This window comes from Podarcis tiliguerta, assembly GCF_965153285.1.
Source record: "Podarcis tiliguerta genome assembly, chromosome: 4".
NCBI classification, from domain to species: Eukaryota; Metazoa; Chordata; class Lepidosauria; order Squamata; family Lacertidae; genus Podarcis; species Podarcis tiliguerta.
This window is the reverse complement of record NC_139537.1, coordinates 1,616,272-1,643,043: the sequence shown is the minus strand read 5'-3', so window position 1 is coordinate 1,643,043 and position 26,772 is coordinate 1,616,272. Positions and strand designations below refer to the sequence as shown.

At 47.2% G+C, this 26,772-nt stretch overlaps 4 protein-coding genes across 4 annotated transcripts; 1 reads left to right on the top strand and 3 right to left on the bottom strand.

Annotated features, from left to right (window-relative positions):
* Positions 1-1,125: 1,125 nt before the first annotated feature.
* Positions 1,126-2,067, bottom strand: LOC310675738 (olfactory receptor 51G2-like; the record flags this gene model as incomplete). Its single annotated transcript, XM_083436779.1, has 1 exon — positions 1,126-2,067. One exon carries the CDS (start codon positions 2,065-2,067, stop codon positions 1,126-1,128), a length of 942 nt encoding a protein of 313 aa, XP_083292905.1.
* Positions 2,068-4,897: 2,830 nt separating this feature from the next.
* LOC310675740 (olfactory receptor 51V1-like) lies at positions 4,898-5,839 on the bottom strand (the record flags this gene model as incomplete). The annotated part of the gene is made up of 1 exon (XM_083436781.1): positions 4,898-5,839. The coding sequence occupies one exon, from the start codon at positions 5,837-5,839 to the stop codon at positions 4,898-4,900; it is 942 nt and encodes a 313-aa protein (XP_083292907.1).
* A 5,614-nt stretch (positions 5,840-11,453) lies between these two features.
* On the top strand, positions 11,454-12,419 carry LOC310675715 (olfactory receptor 52P1-like; the record flags this gene model as incomplete). The annotated part of the gene is made up of 1 exon (XM_083436753.1): positions 11,454-12,419. The coding sequence occupies one exon, from the start codon at positions 11,454-11,456 to the stop codon at positions 12,417-12,419; it is 966 nt and encodes a 321-aa protein (XP_083292879.1).
* A 5,484-nt stretch (positions 12,420-17,903) lies between these two features.
* LOC310676864 (olfactory receptor 51V1-like) lies at positions 17,904-18,845 on the bottom strand (the record flags this gene model as incomplete). The annotated part of the gene is made up of 1 exon (XM_083439041.1): positions 17,904-18,845. The coding sequence occupies one exon, from the start codon at positions 18,843-18,845 to the stop codon at positions 17,904-17,906; it is 942 nt and encodes a 313-aa protein (XP_083295167.1).
* Between the last annotated feature and the right edge of the window lie 7,927 nt (positions 18,846-26,772).

Sequence of the window (26,772 nt, the reverse complement as noted above, 5' to 3'; positions counted from 1 at the left end):
TTTGTCTGCAGCAGTCAGTTTTCCGGGTCATGTGGCCAGCAGGACTGAACCGCTACTGATGTACAGAGGACCATGATGAGTGCCAGAGCACAGGGAAATGCCATTTACCCTCCCAACACAGTGGTACCTATTTGTCTACTCACGCTGGTATGCTTTCAAATTGCTAGAGATGGGAGAGGGCAATGGGAGCTCACCCCATTGCATGGATTCGAACTGCTGACCTTATGATCTGCAAGCCCAAGAGGTTCCCCCGTCCAGGGCACAGTTTCCTGCACCTGCTGAAGCTTGGAAAGTGAACATTTGGGGGAACTGAGAGTTTCACACAACACCCACCTGACCCATAAGTGATGCTGTGTGACTAAATGGCCAGGAGTCCAGGCCCTGAAGGAAACCCTCACCAAACCTTGAGAAGGTCCACCACTGGCAGGCAAGCCTCACCCAGTTGTGTGGAATCAAGCCCATCACCATTTCTCCTCTTCCTCTACCCATTGTGTCCACATGAGCTTCTCTTAGCTGAGGGTGGGTGGCATTCAAGTACTTTTAGTAGCAAATCAGCCACAGCAATGAAAGAACCCAGGATAAAACATTAGAATCATAGAATTGTAGAGTTGGAGGGTATTCTGCTCCAACTCCCTGCAAGAATATGCATCTGTCCCACATGAGGGTTTAATTTGCAACACCACACTCTAACCATCTGGACTATCCAGGCTGTTTAATCTTGTATTTATTTAGAGAAGGCAGAAGAGATATGATAACATTAGACATAGAGGGAAACAACTCAACAAAAATAGCATCCTAACTGGTACAACTCTAAGTCAGAGAGGGAAAATGCTGTTTTTCTACAGTGTGTGGCACAATATTGATGAATCAATATTGGTCACAGTGAGTTGAGTGACTGCCTCTCTCTTGGAATTCCCCTGGATGAATGGTCCCAGGATCTTGCCTGAAGGACCATGAGGCCACCGCCTCATGGCGGTGGCCTCATGGAGCAAAGCATGTCAGTGACTGGTCAGTGGCAGGATGGGAACATCATGAATGCCACATTGGGTTCCATGATGGGGAAAAAGGAGGATACAAACATAGGAAAATAAAATGAAGCCATCAATCCATCAACTGACAAATCCTTCAGGAGTTTCTGACCATTCTGAGGATTCTGCTGTAGATCTGCTTTGTTTTGATGCTGTAGATGATGGGGTTCATCAAGGGTGGCAGGAGGATGTAGACATTGCCCATGATAACATGGAGGAGTGCAGGGGCATGCTGTCCAAACCGGTGTACGATGGAGAGCCCAAGCACCGGGACGTAGAAGACCAGGACAGCACAGATGTGAGAGACGCAGGTGCCCAGGGCCTTGTGGTGGCCCTGGTTGTCAGAGGCCATGCCCAGGACAGTCCTTAGGATCAGGCTGTAGGAGATGAGGATGAAGAGCATGTCAGAACCCATGGTGAGGAGGATGAGGATGAGGGCATAGAAGCTGTTGAATGTTGTATTGGCACATGCCACACGAATGGTGTCCTGGTGAAGACAGTATGAGTGGGAAAGGACAGCATTAGGGCAGTAGGGGAATGTCAAGAGGAAAGGCACAGGAGGCAGTAGGAACAAGGTGCTCCTTAGCAGGAGGACCAGCCCAATTCTGGCCACTCTACTGGAGTTCAGCAGCGCTGCGTACCTCAGAGGAGAACAGATGGCCAGGAATCGGTCCAGGGCCATGGCAAAGAGCACAGCTGACTCCATGAAGGAGCAGGAGTGGATGATGAAGAGCTGAGCTACGCAGGCTTCCTTGCTGACCTTTTCTACCTGGAACCAGAGGACGCCCAGCACTGTGGGGGCCGTGGCGAGGCATAGACCCAAGTCAGTGGTGGCCAGCATGGCCAGGAAGTAGTACATGGGCTGGTGCAGACTGGGCTCTGTCCGTATGACATAGAGGATGGTGCTGTTTCCTAGGACGGCTGCCAGGTAGGCAGAGAAGATGGGGATCCCAATCCAGCCATGAACCTCCTCCAATCCAGGGAAGCCCCTCAAGGCAAGCACTGTGGTGCTGAGGTTGGCAAAAGTATCCTGCACCATGATGAACCTTGGCTACTATCTTTCACTTCCAGGATCTCTCACACAGAAATGGAGCATTGGGAGGACATGATCAGTCGTCATCTTTGAGGATGGAAGGCAAGGAAGAATTCCTGTAGAAATCTAAGCTATGCCCTAAGCAGAAGATGTCTGCCATTCAGGAGTGGAAAGTATTGGAACATAGGAAGCTGTAATAAACTGAGTTGGACCATTGGTCCATGTAGCTCAAAACTGGCTACACTGACTTGCAGCCGATCTCCAGGATTTTGAGATAGGGGACATTCACATCTATACCTGGAAATGCTGTACAATGACCTTGAGACTTCCTGCATGCAAAGCAGACACTCTAATACTGACTCTTCTTCAAGAATAAAAGGATACCTTGCAGTAAAGGGGATGGAGAAATCCTGGTCTCCTTGACCCAAGTCTCCCTGCTTGAGAGTTTCAGGGGATGGAGGAGGGGCCTGGGGGTGATGTTTGCTGGGTCCAGGAAGTCTCTTCTCTGGGATGCTGCTAAGATGCTGCGGAAGAGCCTCCTTGTGGCTCTAATAATAAAGTGCTTCAACTCCACAGAGGCTTCTCAATGACCAGAGTCCCTCTGCTCAAACTTCCCACACTTGCAGTGAGATAGCTAAAAATTACTCTAAACTAGCCTTTCCTTTTAAGAGCTTTTACCCTCAGCATGTAGATGAACTCTCTCTCTCTCTCTTTCGCAAATATTTTCATTAATTTTCATAACAGCAAAAACATTACCTTGAAAGAGATAAAATAAAACATTTAAAACAACTATATATACAATCAATATTGAATCCACAGAATGGGATTACTTGACTCCCCCGATTCCCCCCCCCCCCCCGTTCCTTTATATTATATTCATTGGTGCGTGTCAATAAAATCCTGTATTTACTTCCAATTTTGTACATTGTGTATAGTATTACAAGTGGTGTTTTTTTTAAAAAAAAAATCCTGCTAATGTATTAACTCATGTACATTGCTTATATAAATATGCAATAAACAATTCCCATTCTTTTTAAAATTTGTCATATTGGTTTCTCAGTTTCCTGGTTAATTTAGCGATTTCAGCATGCTCCATTAACTTAATTTGCCAGTCTTCTTTGGTGGGGATTTCTTCTTCTTTCCAATGCAGGGCTCGCAATATCCGGGCAGCCGTTGTCGCATACGCAAACAGATTCTTATGTTTTTTAAGAAGATCCATTCTTGTAATACCCAATAAAAAGGCGTCTGGTTTTTTAACAAAGGTTATTCTGAACATTTTTCTCAGTTTAGTATATATCATTTCCTAGAATTATTTAATAACCTTACATTGCCATCACATATGATAATATGTACCTTCTGTTTCTTTACATTTCCAACACTTATTTTCTCTTGTTTTATACAAGCTTGTAGAGGAACTCCAAGATGGAGCAGCTTTGCCCACTGCTTTTTTCCTAGAAAAATAGGTACTGGTACTCACAGTGAAGTTGCTACAGTAACTGCCACACTTTGTGACAACCAGAAAAAGAGGTGCCGGTAACTGTGTACCCCTGAGTACCCCCTGGAAAAACCCCCACTGGCTTTGCCTGGTTCACTGTGTATTTGCAGCTACAAAATGCTACCAAATAAACAGATAGGTAAAGTAAGGTAAAAGGTAAAGTACCCCTGGACAGTTAAGTCCAGTTGAATTTGACTGTGGAGTGCGGCACTCATCTCCGTTTTCAGGCCAAGGGAGCCGACATTTGTCTGCAGTCAGTTTTCTGGGTCATGTGGCCAGCAGGACTGAACTGCTGCTGATGTACAGAGGACCATGATGAGTGCCAGAGCACAGGGAAATGCCATTTACCCTCCCACCACAGTGGTACCTATTTGTCTACTCACGCTGGTATGCTTTCAAATTGCTAGAGATGGGAGAGGGCAATGGGAGCTCACCCCGTTGCGTGGATTCGAACTGCTGACCTTACGATCTGCAAGCCCAAGAGGTTCCCCTGTCCAGGGGACAGTTTCCTGCACCTGCTGAAGCTTGGAAAGTGAACATTTGGGGGAACTGAGAGTTACACACAACACCTACCTGACCCATAAGTGATGCTGTGTGACTAAATGGCCAGGAGTCCAGGCCCCAAAGGAAACCCTCACCAAATCTTGAGAAGGTCCACCACTGGCAGGCAAGCCTCACCCAGTTGTGTGGAATCAAGCCCATCACCATTTCTCCTCTTCCTCTACCCATTGTGTCCACATGAGCTTCTCTTAGCTGTGGGTGGGTGGCATTCAAGTACTTTTAGTAGCAAATCAGCCACAGCAATGAAAGAACCCAGGATAAAACATTAGAATCATAGAATTGTAGAGTTGGAGGGTCTTCTGCTCCAACTCCCTGCAAGAATATGCATCTGTCCCACATGAGGGTTAAATTTGCAACACCACACTCTAACCAGCTGGACTATTCAGGCTGTTTAATCTTGTGTTTATTTAGAGAAGGCAGAAGAGATATGATAACATTAGACATAGAGGGAAACAACTCAACAAAAATAGCATCCTAACTTGTACAACTCTAAGTCAGAGAGGGAAAACACTGTTTTTCTGCAGTGTGTGGCACAATATTGATGAATCGATATTGGTCACAATGAGTTGAGTGACTGCCTCTCTCTTGGAATTCCTCTGGATGAATGGTCCCAGGATCTTGCCTGAAAGACCATGAGGCCACCGCCTTGCTGTAGCAAAGCATGCCAGTGGCAGGATGGGAACATCATGAATGCCACATTGGGTTCCATGATGGGGAAAAAGGAGGATACAAACATAGGAAAATAAGATGAAGCAATCAATCCATCAACTGACAAATCCTTCAGGAGTTCCTGACCATTCTGAGGATTCTGCTGTAGATCTGCTTCGTTTTGATGCTGTAGATGATGGGGTTCATCAAGGGTGGCAGGAGAATGTAGACATTGCCCATGATAACGTGGAGGAGTGGAGGGGCATGCTGTCCAAACCGGTGTACGATGGAGAGCCCAAGCACCGGGACGTAGAAGACCAGGACAGCACAGATGTGGGAGATGCAGGTGCCCAGGGCCTTGCGGTGGCCCTGGTTGTCAGAGGCCTTGTCCAGGACAGTCCTCAGTATGAGGCCATAGGAGATGAGGATGAAGAGCAGATCAGAACCCATTGTGAGGAGTATTAAGGTGAGAGCATAGAGGCTGTTGAAGGTTGTGTTTGCGCATGCCACGCGAATCATATCCTGGTGCAGACAGTAGGAATGGGAAAGGACAGCATGTGGACAGTAGGGGAACGTCAAGAGGAGAGAGACAGGGGGCAGTATTAACAAGGTGCTCCTTAGCAGGAGGACCACTCCAATTCTGACCACTCTACTGGAGTTCAGCAGCGCTGCGTACCTCAGAGGGGAACAGATGGCCAGGAATCGGTCCAGGGCCATGGCAAAGAGCACAGCTGACTCCATGAAGGAGCAGGAGTGGATGATGAAAAGCTGAGCTACGCAGGCTTCCTTGCTGACCTTTTCTACCTGGAACCAGAGGACGCCCAGCACTGTGGGGGCCGTGGCGAGGCAGAGACCCAAGTCAGTGGTGGCCAGCATGGCCAGGAAGTAGTACATGGGCTGGTGCAGACTGGGCTCCGTCCGTATGACATAGAGGATGGTGCTGTTTCCTAGGATGGCTGCCAGGTAGGCAGAGAAGATTGGGATCCCAATCCAGCCATGAACCGCCTCCAGCCCAGGGAAGCCCCTCAAGGCAAGCTCTGTGGTGCTGAGGTTGGCAAAAGTATCCTGCACCATGGTGAACCTTGGCTACTATCTTTCACTTCCAGGATCTCTCACACGGAAATGGAGCATTTGGAGGACAGTTGTCATCTTTGAGGATGGAATGCAAGGAAGAATTCCTGACTCTTCTTCAAGAATAAAAGGATAGCTTGCAGTGAAGGGCATGGAGAAATCCTGATCTCCTTGATCCGAGTCTCCCTCCTTGAGTGTTTCAGGGGCTAGTAGAGTGGCCTGGAGGGAATCTTTGCTGGGGCAGGAAGGGTCTTCTCTTGGATGCTGCTAAGATGCTGCAGAAAAGCCTCCTTGTGGCTCGCTGAGCTCCAAGGGTTAGGCTTCTGAGCCTTGAGTTCTACACCGCTGCTCCTTTCCAAGCAGCTGAGAGAAGGTCATGTTGTCTAAGCTGCCATGGAAGAATGCTGTTCTTCCCCCTTTTCATTTTGTTTTGGGGAAAGAGAGTTTGCATGCAATATTTGGCTGCAAGAAAGGGGACAGGCTATGAGCGTTTATAGAGGACCTTCTTGATGTGAGAATGATGAGGATGATAGTGCAGTTTAGGAGCCCCCAGACAATAACAATAATGGGGAGATCCACAGTGCCTAGAACAGTGCAGCTGATTTGCTGCCTGTGCCATTAATTAAATGTTCCCATGAGGACCTTCTTTGAGCAGGTGCCTCCTTTAGTCTCTTGACTCCAGAAGTAGCCAGAGAGTAACACTCAATTCAAGGAGCAGGAGGAATTATTCTGAGCTCTTCCACGCTTACAAGCAAACTTCCCCTTATTGTTGGATTCACCCAGCAGTGGTTGATTCCTACAAAGGATGGGAGCTGGGCTAAGGACCTTTGGTGGTCTCCCTCACTGATATGAAAGACAAGCTCTCCACCCATTCCCAACAGGGGTGTAGCTCCCCTTTCCAGTACCTGAGATAGGTCAGCCACCTATGTGCCTAAGGCTGCTTTAAGACCAGAAATGGGTTAGAACCAAAGGTGAAATGGATCAAGATCATCTGTACCACCCGACCACTTTGACTGGCGCATCATAGTGATCTGGAGCTCCAAAAAAGCGACCATTATCAAGGCAGGAGAGACCCAAAGAGGCATTTTTGCAACAGTGGTTTAACAGTGAACTCATCCACTGCACCACACACCTTACCCCACCTTCACCAACCAGGTGCCCTCTATGACTACAACTCCCATCAACCCCATCGAGCACAGCTTTTCTGGCTGGGGGCGATGGGAGATGTAGTCCAAAACATCTAGAGAGTTTAGTGGGAAATTCCTCAGACTCACTTGTATTGCCAGTAAAGACTACAGCCAAAATATAGGAGCCAAACAGCAGCCCGTAGGCCTGGTCTTCATTGTTGCAACAAGACTTCAAACTACCACATAGAAGAAGTAGGGAGAAGCCCCGAACAAAGGATGGCTCTCCTTTTTATAAGTTTCCGGAAGTTACCCATAACACCTTTAGTAAAACATCATACATTTGTCATAACTATGTCACAAATTGGGAGGGGTCTTCTGGCAGAAACCTGAGCACCAGACTTGCCCCGTCCCTCACCTGACCTCCACCTCCCACCCTTTAGGTGAATCAAAGGTTTTCCCAGCCAAGTTAAGCACGCCCTTTTGTCTCGACTGAGACCCCAATCCACTGAGCTTGGGTTTGCGATTGTTCTTGGAATGACTACCTGTCTGGCACTCAGGTGTCAGGATGCCAGCGATTATCACCCAGGCAGTGTTGCCAGCTGAGTACATGTGGTCTCAGCTTCAGGGATTATAGCTGCCTCATCTCATGTCCATAGCTCCTCCCCTGATAGCTATTTACCTTCTGAGTAGAGGTGTAAATCCATCACAGGAAACATTTTATATGAATTTCTAAAAGTTTTCGGGACAAAAGAACCTTCTAAAGCAGGCACAGGCAACCTCGCACCTCCAGATGTTTTCGGACTACAATTCCCATCATCCTTGATCGCTGGTCCTGTTAGCTAGGGATCATGGGAGTTGTAGTCCCCAAACATCTGGAGGGCCGAAGTTGCCTATGCCTGCTCTAAAGCTAGAGATGAGGCTGGTTTGACGGCTGCAGTGCCAGTGTAGCCCTTGGTAGGGGGCGCTGTTTCATAACTCTCTAGGCATACTCTTCTCCAATAGGCTGGGATTTCAGTAGCTGTCAAGATTACAGGTTTTGATTGGTTGCTAGTTTTACAGCTATTTAAATGGTGGCTGCAGATTGGCCAAGCGCCTTGTGAATGGAAAGGTCGGTGTTTGGTATGGCAAGCGGTCTACCCATATCTACAGGTGTGCTTTGGCTAGGGAGGGGGAAAGGAGGCATTAATAGGGGGGGTGAATGGGGCATTTGAGGTAGAGTGGTCCTTGTTATTGGCGGGCTGCCCACCCCCCCTTTCCTTCCTATGAATTATAATAATAATAATAATTTATTATTTATACCCCGCCCATCTGGCTGGGTCCCCCCAACCACTCTGGGCGGCTTCCAACAAAACACTAAAATACAATAACCTATTAAACATTAAAAGCTTCCCTAAACAGGGCTGCCTTCAGACGTGGCTCATGGCCTCTTTTAATACCCAGGAAGGGAGTCATCAGGCTTGCAGCTGACCTCAAATGTTGGTTTGTTTTATTTTTATTTCAAAGTGATATACAATGTGAAATGGCTGTGTGTGGAATCGATAAAACCAATTTAAGCATAATAAAGTATGACCTTGTTGTACCCATAAAAGGAACAAGCAAGCATCTGAGAATAAACCCGGATTGCACCCCTCTCACTTTATGGTGCATTCAAGTCCCCTCTGGTTAGTTAAAGGGGCTGGAATCATATTCTTTTATCGTATTCTTATGCATTTCTTTCATCTGTAGTAACTGAGCTGATTGTGTCTCAAAAGTGAAGACTCACCAGTCTGAACTCAATGACAGTCTGTATCACTTGGAGAGCAATCTTTTATTTGGAACAGTAAACATCATGTACTAGAAAATTAAAAATTATCTAGGTCCAAGCTATCTGAAAGACCAGGCGATTTTGGAACTGCATGCCTAGAGAAGGTAGACCAGGCTCCCTCCTTGTCGTCATTCTGCCAGCAGATGAAGACCTTCTTGTTTTCCAACAGTCTCTTGGGGACTGGTTGTTTTCACTGAAAGGAGTGGTGCTCTGCTCTTTGCTCCATGAGGTCAGCAATGCTGCAGAGATGTTGGCGCTGCTCTTCGGCATTATACCTGCAGAACCTCCTGCCTGAGAAGCCTCTCCATCTGCTCCCTTCAAGGTGGCCTCATGAGCCCCACACATCCAGCCAGCCAAATCTCTCAGGAAGGCAAGCTTGAAACACCTGAGAGGCTATTTAGCAGGTGAGAGGAGGAAGCCCAGGTGCTCCCACCAACATTGCACAGCTGCCCTTAAGCACCAGGGCCTCAGCTTCTAGGGATCTTTGCTGGGAGGTTGGCAAAGGAAGCCTATAAAGGCTGTTGCCTGCCCTTCACAGGTGCCCCCTTGTAGAATCGGTATCACCAGGACCCCACAAGGACTCTGCCTCTCCGCTGCCTGCCTGGTGAGTTTTTCACTTCAAGTCAGCGAGTCAGCACTTCAAGCTTCCTTTGGTGGCCACCAGCGCAGCCTCCACAACATAAGAAGTATCTGCTGGATCAAGCCAATGGCTCATCTGGTCCAGTATCCTATTCTCACAGTGGCCCATTATGGGAAACCCGCAAGCAGCATTTGAGCACCAGAGCCCCCTCCCCTACTGTGATTTGCAGCAGCTGGTTTTCAGAAGCATTGCTTCCTCCAGCTGTGGATTTGCAGAGTAGAGCCATCCTGGCTAAGAACCATAGATTATCTTCTCCTCCATGAAGGACATCTGTCTCTGTTCATTCATAAGATTGTGCCTTGTGTAACTGCTTTTCTTCCTGATCCCCGTGGGACAAGGGAGGGGAAGGAATTCAGTTCACCTTTTGTTTAAAGACGAACTTCCTTAATTTGAACTGAGCTGAAATAGAGCTGCCCTTTGAAATTCTCTGAGTTTCGCATCCCAGCTCCATGGCCAAGGAATATATAGTGATTGTGTTAACTGTTTTTAATATCAACTTTTAAATTAACTTAACCTTCCCTATGAAGAGTGGGTAATAAACTGAAATAACAGCAGCAACAACACACATATGATTGAAAATAATATATAGAAATGCATTGTAATAAGAAAAGGGGTTTTCCAAAAATGTGCATATTGGACAACATTTTGTATAAATGTTAGGAGAAACATGCACTAAAATCCTGCTGAATATTCTTTTTCTTTTAATTTTTTTTTATTCAGTTTTACATTTAACATTTACGCCCATTCATAAACCATAATAATAGAAATGTAGGATTCCCTGAATCCTTGGACTCCTCTCCACCCCCCCCCCTTGGATTCCATTGTCAATCTTTTCCCAAATTGCATCATATAATGTTTTCCATTCCATTCCTTAAATTCTGTTCATACCATAGTTCTTCTTACATTACAATTGTTGTCATAATCCTACCAAAAATCTTGACCAATATTCATAAGGAATTCTTTAATATTATTTTTTTAAAAATGCAAACAAAGTTGGAAGCAGCAATGATTCGGAATCTCAGTTGTTGAAACTGTAGGAAGGGAGGGGGCTCTTGTTGTTGTTATTATTATTATTATTGTGCTTGGATCCTGCTTGCGGATTTCTCATAATGGGCATCTGGCTGGTCACTGTGAGACCAGGATGATGCCCCATTGGCCTGATCCAGCAGGCTCTTCTCGTGGTTTTTATGTGCAAATGTGAAGAACTGAAGTGAAGATTGGAAAAATGAGAACCTGAGCCAATCCAAAATGGACAGATTTGTCCCTCCGTATGTGGGGCTGGACCTTGACCAGTCCACATGTTCCCCCAGTATGTATTTCTTCTCTCATTGCTGGAGTTCCATGCATAGCGCCAGGACAGCTGAAGCAAAAGCTCTCTGTGCAGAATCACAGAGGATGCTAGTGTAGGGAGCGTGATCACCCCCCCCCCATCTATATCTGATGATCAAGCGTCTGGAAATCAAACCTTCTAAGGGACGGTTGAGGGAGTTGGGTATGGAGAAGGGGAGACTGAGAGCTGATAGGATAGTCACCTTCAAATGTCAGAAGATGGAGCAAGCTTGTTTCCTTCTGCTCCAAAGGGGAGGACCTGAACAAACAGATACAAATTGCAGGAAAGGAGGTTCCGACTAAACATTAGGAAGACCTTTCTGAGGGTAAGAGCTGTGTGACAGTGGAACAGACTCCCTCAGAAGGGAGAGTGGAAGGCCACCTGCCAGGAATTCTTCAGCCGGGATTCCTGCTTTGATGGAGATTGAAACAGATGGCTCTCGTTCAACTCTACAGTTCTGTTATTCTATGACCTCAGAAGCTGGAGGTTTTTAAACAGAGATTGAATGGCCATCTGCTGGAGTTATTTAACTGGGATTCCTGTATTCCAGGGGGTTGGACCAGATGACTCTGGGGATCCCTTCCAACTCTGCAATTCTATGATCTTCTCATGTCACCTTTGTGTGTGTCTGTTTTTCTCCTCTGGTTTTCAGGAGTCCTGTGAGTGAAGCTAAGCAGCCGTGGTGAATCAGCTGCCTCTGATGAAGCTGGTTCCTGATGGCCATGGCCAACCTGACCCACTCCTGGCCTCCCACGTTCTTCCTGCAAGGCATCCCAGGGCTGGAAGCCTACCACATGTGGCTCTCTGTGCCAGTATCCTGCATCTACGTGGTGATCATTGCCGGGAACTGCACCATCCTCCTGGTGGTGGCCACGGAGCCAGCTCTCCACAGGCCCATGTGCTACTTCCTCTGCATGCTGGCAGCTATTGACCTGGCAGCCTCCACCGCCGCCCTGCCCAAGATGCTCTGCATCTTCTGGTTCCAGGGCGGGGAGATCCAAGCCGTTGCCTGCCTGGCCCAGATGTTCTTCATCCATGCCTTGTGCATGATGGAGTCAGCGGTGCTGCTGGGGATGGCGCTGGACCGCTATGTGGCCATCTGCTTCCCGCTCAGGTACAGCTCTGTCTTCTCCAGCTCACTGGTGGCCAAGATGGCTGTGGCCGGCATAGTCAGGGGAACGCTGCTGATGGCACCTTGCCCTTTCCTGATCCGGAGGCTGTCCTACTGCCGGACCAACGTCATTCGCCACACGTACTGTGAGCACATGGCAGTGGTCAAACTGGCTTGTGGGGACACCAGCATCAACCGCACCTATGGGCTGAGCGTGGCTCTGATTGTCATCGGAGGAGACCTTCTCTGCATTGGGCTCTCCTACTTCTTTATCGTCCGTGCGGTGCTCCGTCTCTCTTCCCGCGAGGCGAGGCACAAGGCTTTTGGCACCTGTGGCTCCCACCTCTGCGTCATCTTGATCTCCTACAGCCCTGCCCTCTTCTCCTTCTTCACCCACCGCTTTGGCCACTCCGTGGCCCCCCATATCCACATCCTGCTGGCCAACCTCTACCTCCTCTTCCCTCCCATGCTGAACCCCATTGTGTATGGAGTGAGGACCAAGGAGATCCGGGAACGGGTCACCAGGGTTTTCCTCCCAGGCAGGGTCATGGTGAAACTCAGGCTGAGTTGAGACTGAATCCCTCCCCCCCTAAACGCCAACCCTACCTGCCTGGAAGGGCCCTGGCAAACTACATTTGTAGCTGCTTGGATTGGGACGATGTCACCTACCTTTCCTGTACCTCAAATCAGGTGCCATGCCCCAAATAAGTTCTTCTGCAGCTCAGAATGCAAGGAAGAGGGGATTATTGATGGCTGCTAGCCATGATTGCTATGTGCTGCCTTGGTTAGAGGCAGTGATGCTTCTGAATCCCTGTTGCCTGGAAACCTGAGGAGGCAAGAGGGCTGCTCTTGTGCCCAGGTCCTGCTTGTGGGTTTCCCATAATGGTCACCTGGTCACCCACTGTGAGAACAGGATGCCGGACTATAGGGGCCCTGGCCTGACCCAAAAGTGGTCTCCTTGTCTTCTTAGCTCAATCCCAGTCTGCATCTGCCCTGGAATTGTTTTCAATATGTCTTTATTGTTTGCTGCCCTGGGCTCCTTAGGGAGGAAATGTGGGATACAAATTAAACCAGTAAATGTGTCAGAAGGGGGCTCTTTGTTCATGCAGGTTTCTGAGCGTGTAGGTCCTTTACACAATGGTGGATTCTGGCTCCAGTAAAAACTCCCCACACTGGCAAACCCATGCGTGCATATGTCAGGATGCATCTAGAGCCCCTTCTGATGGATGACAAACACAAAATGGCGAGGAGGAGGAGGAAGGAATTAGCCTGAATGGTCCCACAAGCCCATCACGTGTTCTCTCAGTGCAAGGTGTGTGTGTCATCCAACCCTGCAATGGCTTCACTGCAACAAGCGAGAGCTCAAGTTGAAGGAAGAGCTTCCACAGCTGAGAATTTGTGTGCCTGTTCTCTGAACCAGCTGGCTTTGACTGCCTGGCCTGCTGAATGCCAGGCAGTGGCACGAGTGTTGTGGAATGCCCTCCCGGCTGAAGAACGAGAGGCCTCCATCTGTATCTGAGAGCCAGCATGGTTAAGAGTGGTGGACTCGTAATCTGGTGAACCAGGTTCGCTTCCCCGCTCCTCCACATGCAGCTCCTGGGTGACCTTGGGCTTCTCTGAAGCCTCTCAGCCCCACTCACCTCACAGATTGTTTGTTGTGGGGGAGGAAGGGAAAGGAGATTGTGAGCCGCTTTGAGACTCCTTAGGGTAGTGATAAAGCGGGATATCAAATCCAAACTCTTCTTCTTCTTCATCATCATCATCTTCTTCTATCAGCATTCCACCGGCTCTTGAAGACACACCTGTTCAGACAAGCATCCCTCCCCCTCACCCCCGAACTTGGACACCTGGATCTTATTCTTTCAGTTGTCACTTTTACTGTGTTAATTGTTGTGCTTTTTAATGGACTTGTTTATTTGTGAATTTTAATTATGTATGGATTTTATACATGTAGACCCTTTAGACACCGTTGTAGCATGTGAGTAATATATACACTGATAAATGAAGAACACTAATAATGGAGAGCTGGCACAAACGCGATTGCAGTGTCCTTTACTGGGCAATATGTGGCTTAAAGGCTCTCTAAGCTTCAGTTGCACAAAATCAGGCAAAGGATAATTTGGAGCTTCTGGGGCCCAGAGTATTAAGCTGGGCGGGAAAGGGGGGCAGTTCAGTTTTCTTGCTCTTCATTGTACAGTGGTGCCTCGCAAGACGAAATTAATTTGTTCCGCGAATTTTTTCGTTGTGCGAGTTTTTTCGTCTTGCGAAGCACCACTGCATTTAAACACTAACAACAGTGGGGGGGGGGGGAGAAGCAGGACAGCTGCCGCAGCCGGTACCTCAGACTCACCCGCGCATTGTGGCCACCGCGCGACGCAGCTGCTGGAGGGCGGCGGGGCTCAGGAGCGCGACTCTGGCTGCAACGCTGGCTGCTGGCGGCAACGGCTCTCTGAGGGGAGTGCGCGAGGGCGGTGTGCAGCGGCGCGAGGCAGCCGGAAGGTCGGCCGTCAGCTGGAAGGTGGGAGGGAGCCGGAGGAGCGGGGAAGCGAGCGTGCGTGCGTGCAGTGACCGTCGCCATGACAGGAGAGGCAGGGCTGTTTCGTCTAGTGAAGCAAGCCCTTAGAAAAATCCGTCTTGCGAAGCACCTCAGAAAACGAAAAACCCTTTCGTCTAGCGAGTTTTTTGTCTTCCGAGGCATTCGTCTTGCGGGGTACCACTGTATCTCCATTATGGAACAGATGGTTACACCAAATTGTCACACAGGTAATACCCCAAATAAAGGAGGATTCGTGCAAAAAGGCGAATCTGTCCATTTTTTAGGAGCTTCTGCCGTTTCCTGACAGTCAGAGGCTCAGAATTGTCAGCATCCTCCTGAGGAGGGTGTGAGGAATAAATGCTGACTCTCCATTGGCTTAACAGAAATAAGACATATTGTTTACTAGATTTAATAGAATGCACCCATAGTAGCTATATTCTGAACCTCAAATTGTATAGAAAGGGTGAGACTCTCGCTCTTTTCCTGTTATTCTTCTTGTAAAAGGAGGTTTCCTTTCTGCAGCCTGTTAGCTGAACCATAAAAGGTCGAGCAAGTTCCAGGCTATCCAGACAAGCAGTGCCAAAGAAACAGTTGGCAGGCAGCCAATCGTTTGAAGTAGATAGGAGTTAGTCCCTTTTTAAATTCTTTCCCTTTTTTGCTAAAGAACCTGTAAGCTATGTATTGCTTTAAAAACCTTTGTTATAAAATTTGCTAATTAAGAAGCTTGTACAGTGGTACCTCGAGTTACAGACGCTTCAGGTTACAGACGCTTCAGGTTACAGACTCCGCTAACCCAGAAATAGTACCTCGGGTTAAGAACTTTGCTTCAGGGTGAGAACAGAAATCGTGCTCCAGTGGTGCAGGTCCAGCAGGAGGCCCCATTAACTAAAGTGGTACCTCAGGTTAAGAACAGTTTCACGTTAAGAACGGACCTCCAGACAGAATTAAGTTCTTAACCTGAGGTATACAAAATAACCCACAACAGAATATGCTAAGCTTGCTGAAGAGAATCACCACTTTAGAACATGATCTAGTCTGTCTTTGTTTGAAAATGAGCAAATTGCTTCTCGGCCTTTTGGCTAAGATCAAGTGTAGTATCTGTCCTTATCAGTTTAATATCTGACTTTCAATAGTGCTTTGTAGAATATATTAGAATATATTTACAGCTAAGCTTTTCCACCTGGCCTAGGGGGCGGGGCCCAGACTCACCAGTCCCACTGAAGAGGCTCCTGGTGAGACTGGAGGGACATCACTGTGCCTGGCAACAAACCCTAATTGTTGGGTTCCTTTGCCCCACCTTTTTGTGCCTGACAAACAGCCATGTCATGCTTATGATAATATTACAGTGGTGCCCCGCAAGACGAATGCCTCGCAAGATGGAAAACCCGCTAGACGAAAGGGTTTTCCGTTTTGGAGGTGCTTCGCAGGACGAATTTCTCTATGGGCTTGCTTTGCAAGACGAAAATGTCTTGCAATTCCTGGGGGGTTTTTTTCGCTCCCCACCCCCTTTTTCTAAGGCACTAAGCTGCTAATAGCCTTTTAGCAGCTAATCCGCTAATCCCTTAAACCTTTAATAGCCACTAATAGCCGCTAAACCGCTAATAGCGCTAATCCGCTAATGGGCTTGCTTCGCAAGACGAAAAAGCTGCTAGACGAAGAGACTTACGGAACGGATTCTTTTCGTCTTGCGAGGCACCACTGTATATTCTCTTGTTAACTATGCTGTTTTAAATGTACATTTTATATTTGACTTAGTGATGTTTTCTTTTAAATGTTTAAGGGTTTTTTTTGTTAACTTTGTTTGTGTTAAATTTGTATTCTGTAGTTGACCTCCTTTGTAATGTTTTATTATGAAATCTTTAAAATAATGTTTTTGTTTCCTCTTAATTATGTTGCTTTGACTGTATACTTTACATCTGACTTTCTTCAGAAATGTTTGATTCTGGATTGTTTTGTTGATATTTAATATGCTGCAAACCGCTTTCAGATTCTTCTTAAAAATATAAAGCGGTATATAAATGAAATGAATAATAATAATAATAATAAATATTTTAATGTTAATTTTCACCTCTATAATGCATACCACCTCATTTTCTACACCTTACTGGGCTGTAGAACTGCACTGAAAAATTTGGAGAAGCATGATTTTTCAAGGAAGGCTGTGTTAAGTGTTGCATATTGTTCTGGAAAGTGTGGATTGCATGGTTGTGCTTCTCAAAGCGAATTGAATGAAATATCTCCCCCATCCTTACAGCAAGTGTGCCTGACCGGACATACCACCCTCCCCGACCCCTTTTTGAACTATTTGTAGTTGGCAGCAGAGGCCCCCTTCAGCACGGCACCCTACAATGGCAAAAACATTGGATGTGAGCCACAACATTTTAATCTCCTCCTCCTTCAGTCAATAAGGGCTTAGAACCTTCTAGGAAAGGACATGTTGCTTCAGGGCATGTGCAGAATATGATCCCCAGTGGGTGAAGTACATTGTCCAACTCCCAGCTGGTTGCATAAGGAAACTCTCTCTCTCTCTCTCTCTCTCTCACACACACACACACACACACACACACACCCATTATGTGTTGCCAGATATCCATTTCTGTCCTCAGTGCATGGAAGTCAAAATAATGGGGACCCACAGCTCTTTATTTTACAAATGTATCCTAAAACCTCCTATCCTTCTAGGTGCCTTCCTCTGCCCACCTTCCAGCTTGTCAACTTCTTAAATAGTGGTGCCCAAAATCGGACAGAATATTTCAGGTGTGTTCTGACCAAGGCAGACTAGAGCAGGAATATTACTTCCCTGGATCTGGACACTAGACTTCTGTTGATGCAGCTGAGAATAGCATTGGCCTTTTTTTGTTGCTGCATCACACTGTGGACTCATGTTCAGCTTGTGGTCCACCAAGACCCCTAGGTCCTCTTCACATGTACTGCTAGTAAGCCAGGTGTCCCCCCATCTTATATTTGTGCATCTGGTTCTTCTTGCCTAAGTGCAGAACCTTACATTCGTCCCTTATGAAATACATATTGGTAGTTTGGGCTCAGTTCTCCAATCTCTTAAGGTTGTCTTGAGTTCTGATTCTGTCTTCTGTGGCATTAGCTACCATTCCCAGTTTGGTGTCAACTGCAAATTTGATGAGCATCCCCTCAGTTCCTTCATCCATGTTGTTTATAAAGATATTGAACAACAACAGGCCAAGGAGAGAACCCTGCGGCACCCCACTTGTCACTTTCCCCCAGGATGATGGGGAACCATGAAGGAGTACTAATTGGGTTCGGTCAGTCAGCTACAAATCTACCTAACAGTTGCCTCATTCAACCCACATTTTACTAGCTTCCTTGTGAGAAACTAAACAGTTTCCTTGGAGGAAATGAAACAAAGGAAAATAGGAGATCATTGGGGGCACACTATGGATAAAAGCATTATTTTATCATTAAACTCTGAATAAAGCATTATTTCCATATGGGAAGACTGAACCTTTGAGTGGAATGAGTGGGGCCTTCCTTACATTGACTTCCTCAGAGGTTCTTCATTGAGATTATTCTGAGGATCCTGCTGTAGATCTGCTTTGTTTTGATGCTGTAGATGATGGGGTTCATCAAGGGTGGCAGGAGGATGTAGACATTGCCCATGATGACGTGGAGTAGGGCAGGTGCATGCTGTCCAAACCGGTGTACGATGGAGAGCCCAAGCACTGGGACATAGAAGACCAGGACAGCACAGATGTGGGAGACGCAGGTGCCCAGGGCCTTATGGTGGCCCTGGTTGTCAGAGGCCATGCCCAGGACAGTCCTCAGGATGAGGCCATAGGAGATGAGGATGAAGAGCAGGTCAGAACCCATGGTGAGGAGGATGAGGATGAGGGCATAGAAGCTGCTGAAGGTTGTGTCAGCGCATGCCATGCGGAGCAAGTCCTGGTGCAGGCAGTAGGAATGGGAAAGGGTAGCATCTGGGCAGAAGGGGAACTTCAGGAAGAAAGGCAAGGGCGGCATGAGGAGAACAGTGCTCCTTAGCAGGAGGACCAGCCCAATTCTGACCACTCTACTGGAGTTCAGCAGCGCTGCGTACCTCAGAGGAGAACAGATGGCCAGGAATCGGTCCAGGGCCATGGCAAAGAGCACAGCTGACTCCATGAAGGAGCAGGAGTGGATGAAGAAGATCTGAGCTATGCAGCAGGGCTTCCTGATCTTCTTCAGCTGGAACCAGAGGACGCTCAGCACTGTGGGTGCCGTGGCGAGGCAGAGACCCAGGTCAGTGGTAGCTAGCATGGCCAGGAAGTAGTACATGGGCTGATACAGACTGGGCTCCGTCCGTATGATGTAGAGGATGGTGCAGTTTCCTAGGATGGCCGCCAGGTAGGCAAAAAAGATGGGGATCCCGATCCAGCCATGAACCTCCTCCAGCCCAGGGAAGCCCCTCAGGGCAAATTCTGTGGTCGTGAGGTTGGCAGGAGTGGACATTGCCACGAGGAACTTCAAGGAATGGCTGCCACTTCAGAGTAGAACACTCCCTGTGCGGCTCACAATAAATCTTATCATCGGCCTGTTTCCACCTCAAAGGCAATTAACAAGCTGCTAGAAGTTCCTTGTCTCCTATTAATGGGACAACGGAAAAGGATCTTCCATGCCCTAAGGACGGCCAAAAGGTTGATATTAAGGAATTGGAAAAATAAAGATACGAAGCCCTTCAATCAATGGGCTGATGATATGACATCACTGGCAATTGATGAACGGACTGCTTAGAGGCACAGGCTCTGTATGGATAAATGTGATAACATTTGGAATGAGTTTATACAAAATGCAGTAGGCTATTAGCATTTACATAAGCACTAGGACAACAACACTATACCAATTTATGAAACAATGTATGGGAATATCGTACAGTGTTACCTCGATTTTGGAATGTCTGCATTGACAAACATTTAGGTTTTCGAATGCCGTAAACCCAGAAGTAAATGCTTTGGTTTTCAAACACGCCTCAGAAGTTGAACATGCTACGCAGCTTCCGTATTGAGTTTTCCGTATTGAGTTTTCTGCATTGAGGCTTCTGTATTGAGTTTTCGGTTTCCGAACATTTCAGAACTTGAACAGCCTTCCGGAATGGATTATGTTCAAAAACCAAGCTAGCACTGTATATGCTTGTTGTTGTTATTTTTTGTTGTATATTTTCATTTTTATATGTATCTTTGTTGTTGTTTTTCTCCCTCTTACTTTTCCTTCTCTCCCCCCCCCCATCACTTTATTTCTTTTTACTGAAATCACCTTAATAAAATATAAATATTATAAAAATAAATAATTGGAATATAATAAAAGAATAACAAAAGAATGGCTATCACTTCCTTTGCGAAGAGGACAGAGGTAAGTACCACCATCAGAATTTACTGTGGGGACATTCCACTGCCAGAGTTTAAGATTTTGCAGTTTATGTATGTTAACTGAAAATGAGAAGAAGAAGAAGAAGAAGAAGAAGAAGAAGAAGAAGAGGAGGAGGAGGAGGAGGAGTTTGGATTTGATATCCCACTTTATCACTACCCGAAGGAGTCTCAAAGTGGCTAACATTCTCCTTTTCCTTCCTCCCCCACAACAAACACCCTGTGAGGTGAGTGGGGCTGAGAGACTTCAGAGAAGTGTGACTGGCCCAAGGTCACCCAGCAGCTGCATGTGGAGGAGCGGGGAAGCGAACCTGGTTCACCCGATTACGAGTCCACCGCTTTTAACCACTACACCACACTGGCTCTCAGTGAGGGGCTGCCAACCTTCCTCCCTTCACATGCCAACCACATCTACCCACTAAGCTCTTTGCCAAGTCACCTTCTCCAACACCTGGCCCACCCCTCCTCCCTTTACATCTCATTCCCACCCTGCCTTACCCCTCTCCTATCCTGTCTCTCCTTCCCTCGCAAGTTGCCCCAAGGCCCATTCCTTCCTCTCACAGCTCATCCCCACCCCCACCTCCTCTTAAAGGAGGGGGAGGCACTTGGGAGAGTGTTTTTCTGAAGTGCCTGCCCTCCTCTGTTAAAAGCTTAATGTATTGGGTTAGGCACTTATGCCAAACCACTCTGAAGAAACTCTCCCCCCCCACACACATCAGTTGAAGTGTGCTGCAGTCATGTTTGCATGACAACAGCCTTACATTTTTATGTATATAGGAGGAAGATATTTATACCATACCTGAGCCAGCAGCTAACAATATGATGAAAACTATGATGAAAAGCAATCCCTTAACAAGCACATAAAAGGGGAGAAGAGCAGAAATAACAAGAACTTTGCTTAAAGGTCACATGACCTGATAGGAAAGGTCCTGTTCTCCTTGCCCACCTTGCTTCCTTTCTCCACAGGGAACAGAATATCACACAGGTCCTATAGATATTCAACTGGTCCCAGTCTATTTAAGCTTTTCTGTGTCAAAATTCGTGCTTGGCATTTGTCCGGAAACAAACTGATAACTGGTGCAGTAGATCTTTACATTGCAAGTGCCATTCCATCTGTGCACTGTTCCTTCCACTACATCTTGTGTTCATTATTTTTTGGGGTGTGGGGCTGGTGCAAACTCTGCAGCTAAAGGGGCTGGCTCTCTGCACACTCCATAGTCATGTTTTGTTGCGCTTACCTTGTTCCCAAGGATGCTGCCCTTGCCACTCCAGACTGGGGATGGAAGAAACCCTTGTTTCTAGGTGAACCCTGGAAAAGCTACACTCTAAGCAGGCAGCTCAAACATCCATTGACGTTCTTCAACAGATATGGTACATCAAATGATAGAGAATCTACATGGTCCATGAAAATGCATCAGGTGACGGGACGCGGACACCAGGAAGTATCTATGCAGAACTCTGTGGGATTTTATCTCACATGTGCCCTCGCATCAGAAATATCAGGTCAATGGTGACCACGGTTCAGATCCAGAAGACTGGTTGTCAGAAGGCACCATTCATCTGTGGGCTGTTCTCTCTTACTCTCTTTTTGGGGGATTTTGTGTAACAGTGTGGTGATTCTGCCCATTAAAAGCAGAAGCTCCATTCCCCATTCATATTCCTCCTTGGTTCCAGTCAATTGAGGAGAGAGAGAGAGCTGTCTTAAGGGTTGCCTAAGCTGTAGCCTTCTGTTCCCTGTAGGACACCTACCTTCCATAGCTCCAGTTCCCTGGGAGTGCTTCTAGAGGGGAGCATATGTGATGTCTGGTGTGATGTAATCTTGGGGTCTTCAGGCAATATGTGAGGTGAGGACAGTCACAAGGGAGAGGCAGCTGCTGATCTGTTCTCTGCGCCACTAAGCCCTCTTCCCAAGGGTGTCTGTAGGAGTTTAATTTGTAAGAGACTTTAATCAGGTACCACAATCTGGTCCTACAAAACTTCCCCACCACTCTGTATATTTTGCTTTTGCTACTAATAATTAATGATTAACAATGTTGTTCTGCAATAATGTTTTATTCCTCTTGGAGTGACCTTCCAGGCTTCCTTGTTTGTGTTTTGAAAAGATCGGGTCATAATCCAATGGATTTCTGTCTGGGACACTGTTGCTCTTGAACACGCCTTCTGCCTCCCACTATGGGGTTTGATTTCTCACCTTGTGGAGAAGTGGGGAGTACGTGACCATACGCTCAGGGGATTGTGGAGGAAGGAAGGAGCCTGGGTCCTCCTTCTCCTTAGGAGTAATACGCCATTGGGATGGAAAGAATCAGACAAACAGTTGACTTCTTGTGAATTTTGGAAGGTTTGGTAAGCCTAAGGGAATGGTCAGGTTTATTGTCCTGGCCTTAGTTGGAGGCTGCAATGGGGACTTCAAATTTTCCAGGTTTTGCAACTGCCCCCCCCCCCCCCCGGTTTTAACAAGTATATTGACAACAAAAGTACTGAGATGCTTCCTATGTTTTTTATGACAGAGGAGCTTAGCAACAACATCTATGCGTTTATTGCAAACTAGTACTCCAAATTGTCCCAGGGATTTCAATGCAACATCCTCCTTTGTAAATGTGCAGGGGATTGCACTCTCCATCTTGCAAGGACTGCATGTGTGCTTTAGAAACGAGCCAGGCCAGGCTGTGCAAGGTTTGCCTGTGTCAAATCGCAAGGAAGCTGTGGCCAAAGAAGAAGCTGCGGCCAAAGAAGTGGCCGCTTTGCCTCAGCGTATGGGATTGCAGCATCGCAGGGGAGCTCACACTCTGCACTCTGAAAGACGAAAGGCTTCGATCCCTAACATCTCCTCTTACAAGGATCTCTGGCAAAAGGGGTGGGAAACTTATCACTGGCTGAGGCCGGACCATCTGAATAAAATTCTACAAGGCAGGCTTAAGCAGTATGTGGAACGAGAACTACCAGAAGTGCAAGCTGGATTTAGAAGGGGCAGAGGAACCAGAGACCAAATTGCAAACATGCGCTGGATTATGGAGAAAGCTAGAGAGTTCCAGAAAGACATCTACTTCTGCTTCATTGACTATGCAAAAGCCTTTGACTGTGTCGACCACAGCAAATTATGGCAAGTTCTTAAAGAAATGGGAGTGCCTGATCACCTCATCTGTCTCCTGAGAAATCTCTATGTGGGACAAGAAGCTACAGTTAGAACTGGATATGGAACAACTGATTGGTTCAAAATTGGGAAAGGAGTACGACAAGGCTGTATATTGTCTCCCTGCTTATTTAACTTATATGCAGAATTCATCATGTGAAAGGCTGGGCTGGATGAATCCCAAGCCGGAATTAAGATTGTCGGAAGAAATATCAACAACCTCAGATATGCAGATGACACAACCTTGATGGCAGAAAGTGAGGAGGAATTAAAGAACCTTTTAATGAGGGTGAAAAAGGAGAGCGCAAAATATGGTCTGAAGCTCAACATCAAAAAAACGAAGATCATGGCTACTGGGCCCATCACCTCCTGGCAAATAGAAGGGGAAGAAATGGAGGCAGTGAGAGATTTTACCTTATTGGGCTCCATGATCACTGCAGATGGTGACAGCAGCCACAAAATTAAAAGACGCCTGCTTCTTGGGAGAAAGGCGATGGCAATCCTAGACAACATCTTAAAAAGCAGAGACATCACCTTGCCAACAAAGGTCCGTATAGTAAGAGCTATGGTTTTCCCAGTAGTGATGTATGGAAGTAAGAGCTGGACCATAAAGAAGGCTGATCGCCGAAGAATTGACGCTTTTGAATTATGGTGCTGGAGAAGACTCTTGAGAGTCCCATGGACTGCAAGAAGATCAAACGCATCCATTCTGAAGGAAATCAGCCCTGAGTGCTCACTGGAAGGACAGATCCTGAAGCTGAGGCTCCAAGACTTTGGCCACCTCAGGAGAAGAGAAGACTCCCTGGAAAAGACCCTGATGTTGGGAAAGATGGAGGGCACAAGGAGAAGGGGACGACAGAGGACGAGGTGGTGGGACAGCGTTCTTGAAGCTACCACTGCGGGAGGCAGTGGAAGACAGAAGTGCCTGGCGTGCTCTTGTCCATGGGGTCATGAAGAGTCGGACAAGACTAAACGACTAAACAACAACAACAGCATTCATAGAAAGCCAAAGAGAAACCATCAGGGTCATACCAAGCTCATCTTACTCACTAGGGATGTTGAGTGCAGTGCAAAGTGGGAAGGAAATGTGTGTATTTCCAAAGCCACCCCATTGCTTCAGACTCAGATACTGAGTCTACTGCTGTTGCTGAAAGTGAGGTGAGTTCCACTGATACAGTGAAGGACGTGCGTCTGAGACAGCTACCACCAGGTATGCTCGTGAGTTTGCTAACACTGCTGTTGCAGATTTAGCTGTGGCTAGTAGCTCGACACAGGTCTTGGAACCCGAAGTCTTGAAAGGGTACAGGGTTTGTCCTCAAAAGATAGAAAACCACGCTAAAAGGCTGTAAGGGTGGACACAGTTTCCTCAGAGAGGAACAAGGCTAGGGTTTGAGTCCTGACGAAGCAAGGTGTGAAACTTCTTGATAGTCAGGAGAGCTATGATGCCAAGACTAGTCAGAAGTGCAAGATGGTAAGGCCCAAGGCCAGGCCAGTTGCACGTAGTTCCAAGGGTGGAACGGGTGATACAGGGGTATACTGTGTGTATGGCATCTGTATGGTTGTTGCAGTTACACTGATGATTACAACACGGTACACGAATCAGGGGAGAATGTTAGGATTCTTGCTCCGTGCTTGCAGTCACGAGATTGTTTTATGTCACATGACGCTGTATGTTTTCATTCCACATGGTGGGAAGTGACAGAGACAGGATGTTTGTATTACAGTGTTCCATGATGTGAGACTATTGTCCTTTGTTCTTTCTCTCTTTGCCGTCTGATGAGAAAGAGGAAGGCGCTGAGTCAGAATGCTCCGAGTGTTTTATATGTAAATAAAGTAGTTTAGCCAAAATGCTGTGCTACTGAGTTTGTTAAGCAGTGTGATGGCCTGGGATTCGGACTCGGAGGCTGAACCTGAGGAATCCCAGCCTGCACAGGAGTCCCCGCCTCCAGGACCAGCTGAGCCGGGGCTGGGGCTTGAGCCTGAAGGGTCCTCACCTGTGCTGGATCCTCAGGTGCAGGCTCCAGCTGAGTCTGCTCAGGCTCCTGAGGTGATGGAGGACCCATTGCCTGCAGGTGCTCCACTCTCAGCCCCGTCAGAGGAAGCTGAGATTGCCTCTGGGTCCGGTAACCCTCCAGCCTCTCCTGAGCTGCAGAGGCTCAGGGCAGAGAGGCGGAGGGAACTAAGTTCTCGCAGGAGGAGTGCTCGCCTCCAGGCCAGGAGAGGCGAGTCACCTGTGGACCGGGGCCGCCCTATGCCTCGGGGCAGATAAAAGCTGGCCAGCCCAGTCCCAGGTTGCAGGAGCAACATTGTTGGTAACAGTTCTTGCCAGCACCTGTCCTGCTCTTCTGCCAGAGTTCCTGACCTCACCCGACTCCCTGCCTTGACCCCGCTTCAGCTTTGACGGACAGCCTCCATACTGCACCCTCGACCTTGGACTGGACTTGGACCTTGCCACACGGTAACCCCCCGGGACCAGCACAAGCAAACTGCTAACACACTGCTCTTCCTAAGTGTGCTAATGCCTTTTGGTATTGGTCGCTGTGATGTTCGGCTGGAGAAAGCTTTTGAAGCTCCCAAACAACTGACCAGGAGGGAGAGAACATGCCAGTTGGGCATGTGTCTCTATCGGAGTCCTACTTGCATGTAGGATGATCCTGACACCCCTGACAGTTAAGTCCAGTCGCGAACAACTTTGGGGTTGTGGCGCTCATCTCGCTTTACTGGCCGAGGGAGCCAACGTTTGTTCGCAAAGTTTTTCCGGCTCATGTGGCCAACATGACTAAGCCACTTCTGGTGAAACCAGAGCAACGCACAGAAACACTGTTTACCTTTCTGCTGGAGTGGTACCTATTTATCTACTTGCACTTTGACGTGCTTTCGAACTGCTATGATGGCAGGAGCTGGGACTGAGCAACAGGAGCTCAACCCATCTCAGGGATTTGAACCGCCAACCTTCCGATCAGCAAGTTGGGTGGTAATTCAACTAAATTACGCTAGTGGAAAGATTAGCACTCATGCAAAGCACTCGCCCTCCTTCCTCCTGATGCACCATGTGCCAGCCAACCTCTGTTCCATTCTTAAGGACTCTGTTCTGGTTTTGATCTTTTTTTTTGTGGTGGTTGCTGCTTTTAAAATCAAGCGGTGTATAAATTTTATGAACTAAAGTAAAAGACAATGTTGATGATGCCTGCTTGACCCCAGTACACATTGCTGAGCTGGGGAATTGTGTTGCAAAATAGAGGGAAGTGCACATTTCAAGGCTTTGGGTACGTCTGCCTTCCAATGACCAGCTATACTTCTTGGCCCATCCTCCAAACTTAGCTGGGGGGGTTGTGCTCCACCCCCCATGTCATTCCCTGCAGGATCCAATGAGATGACATTAGGGGAATCCCTGCTCCCCTCCCCCCATGAGATGGGATAGGTTAGGGGAAACCCTACTTTTATTTGCCAAGGGCCTGACTCCCCTCCCAAATTCGTCCCTACAAACTCAGCTACATTTATTTATTTTATTTTTAATAGTTTGATAATAGTTTTAAGTTTTAATATTTAATGCTGTATTCAATTGGGAGCCGCCCAGAGTGGCTGGGGAAACCCAACCAGATGGGTGAGGTATAAATAATAAATTATTATTATCATCATCATCATCATTAGATGGGCAAAGAGAAAGCGATTGATATGCATTCTATGTGCAATATACCATTGTGCCACCGGATGGTGCAGTGGAGTCCCGATTTTCTCTACCTGTTTTCAGTGTTTGAATTTACAAATTGACAACAGAAATCAAAACACTATCCAGGAAAACAAATGGTCTGGAAAAACCAGTCCAAGCTTTGGAGGAAACAGTTAAGAGAAATAATAATAATAATAATAATAATAATAATAATAA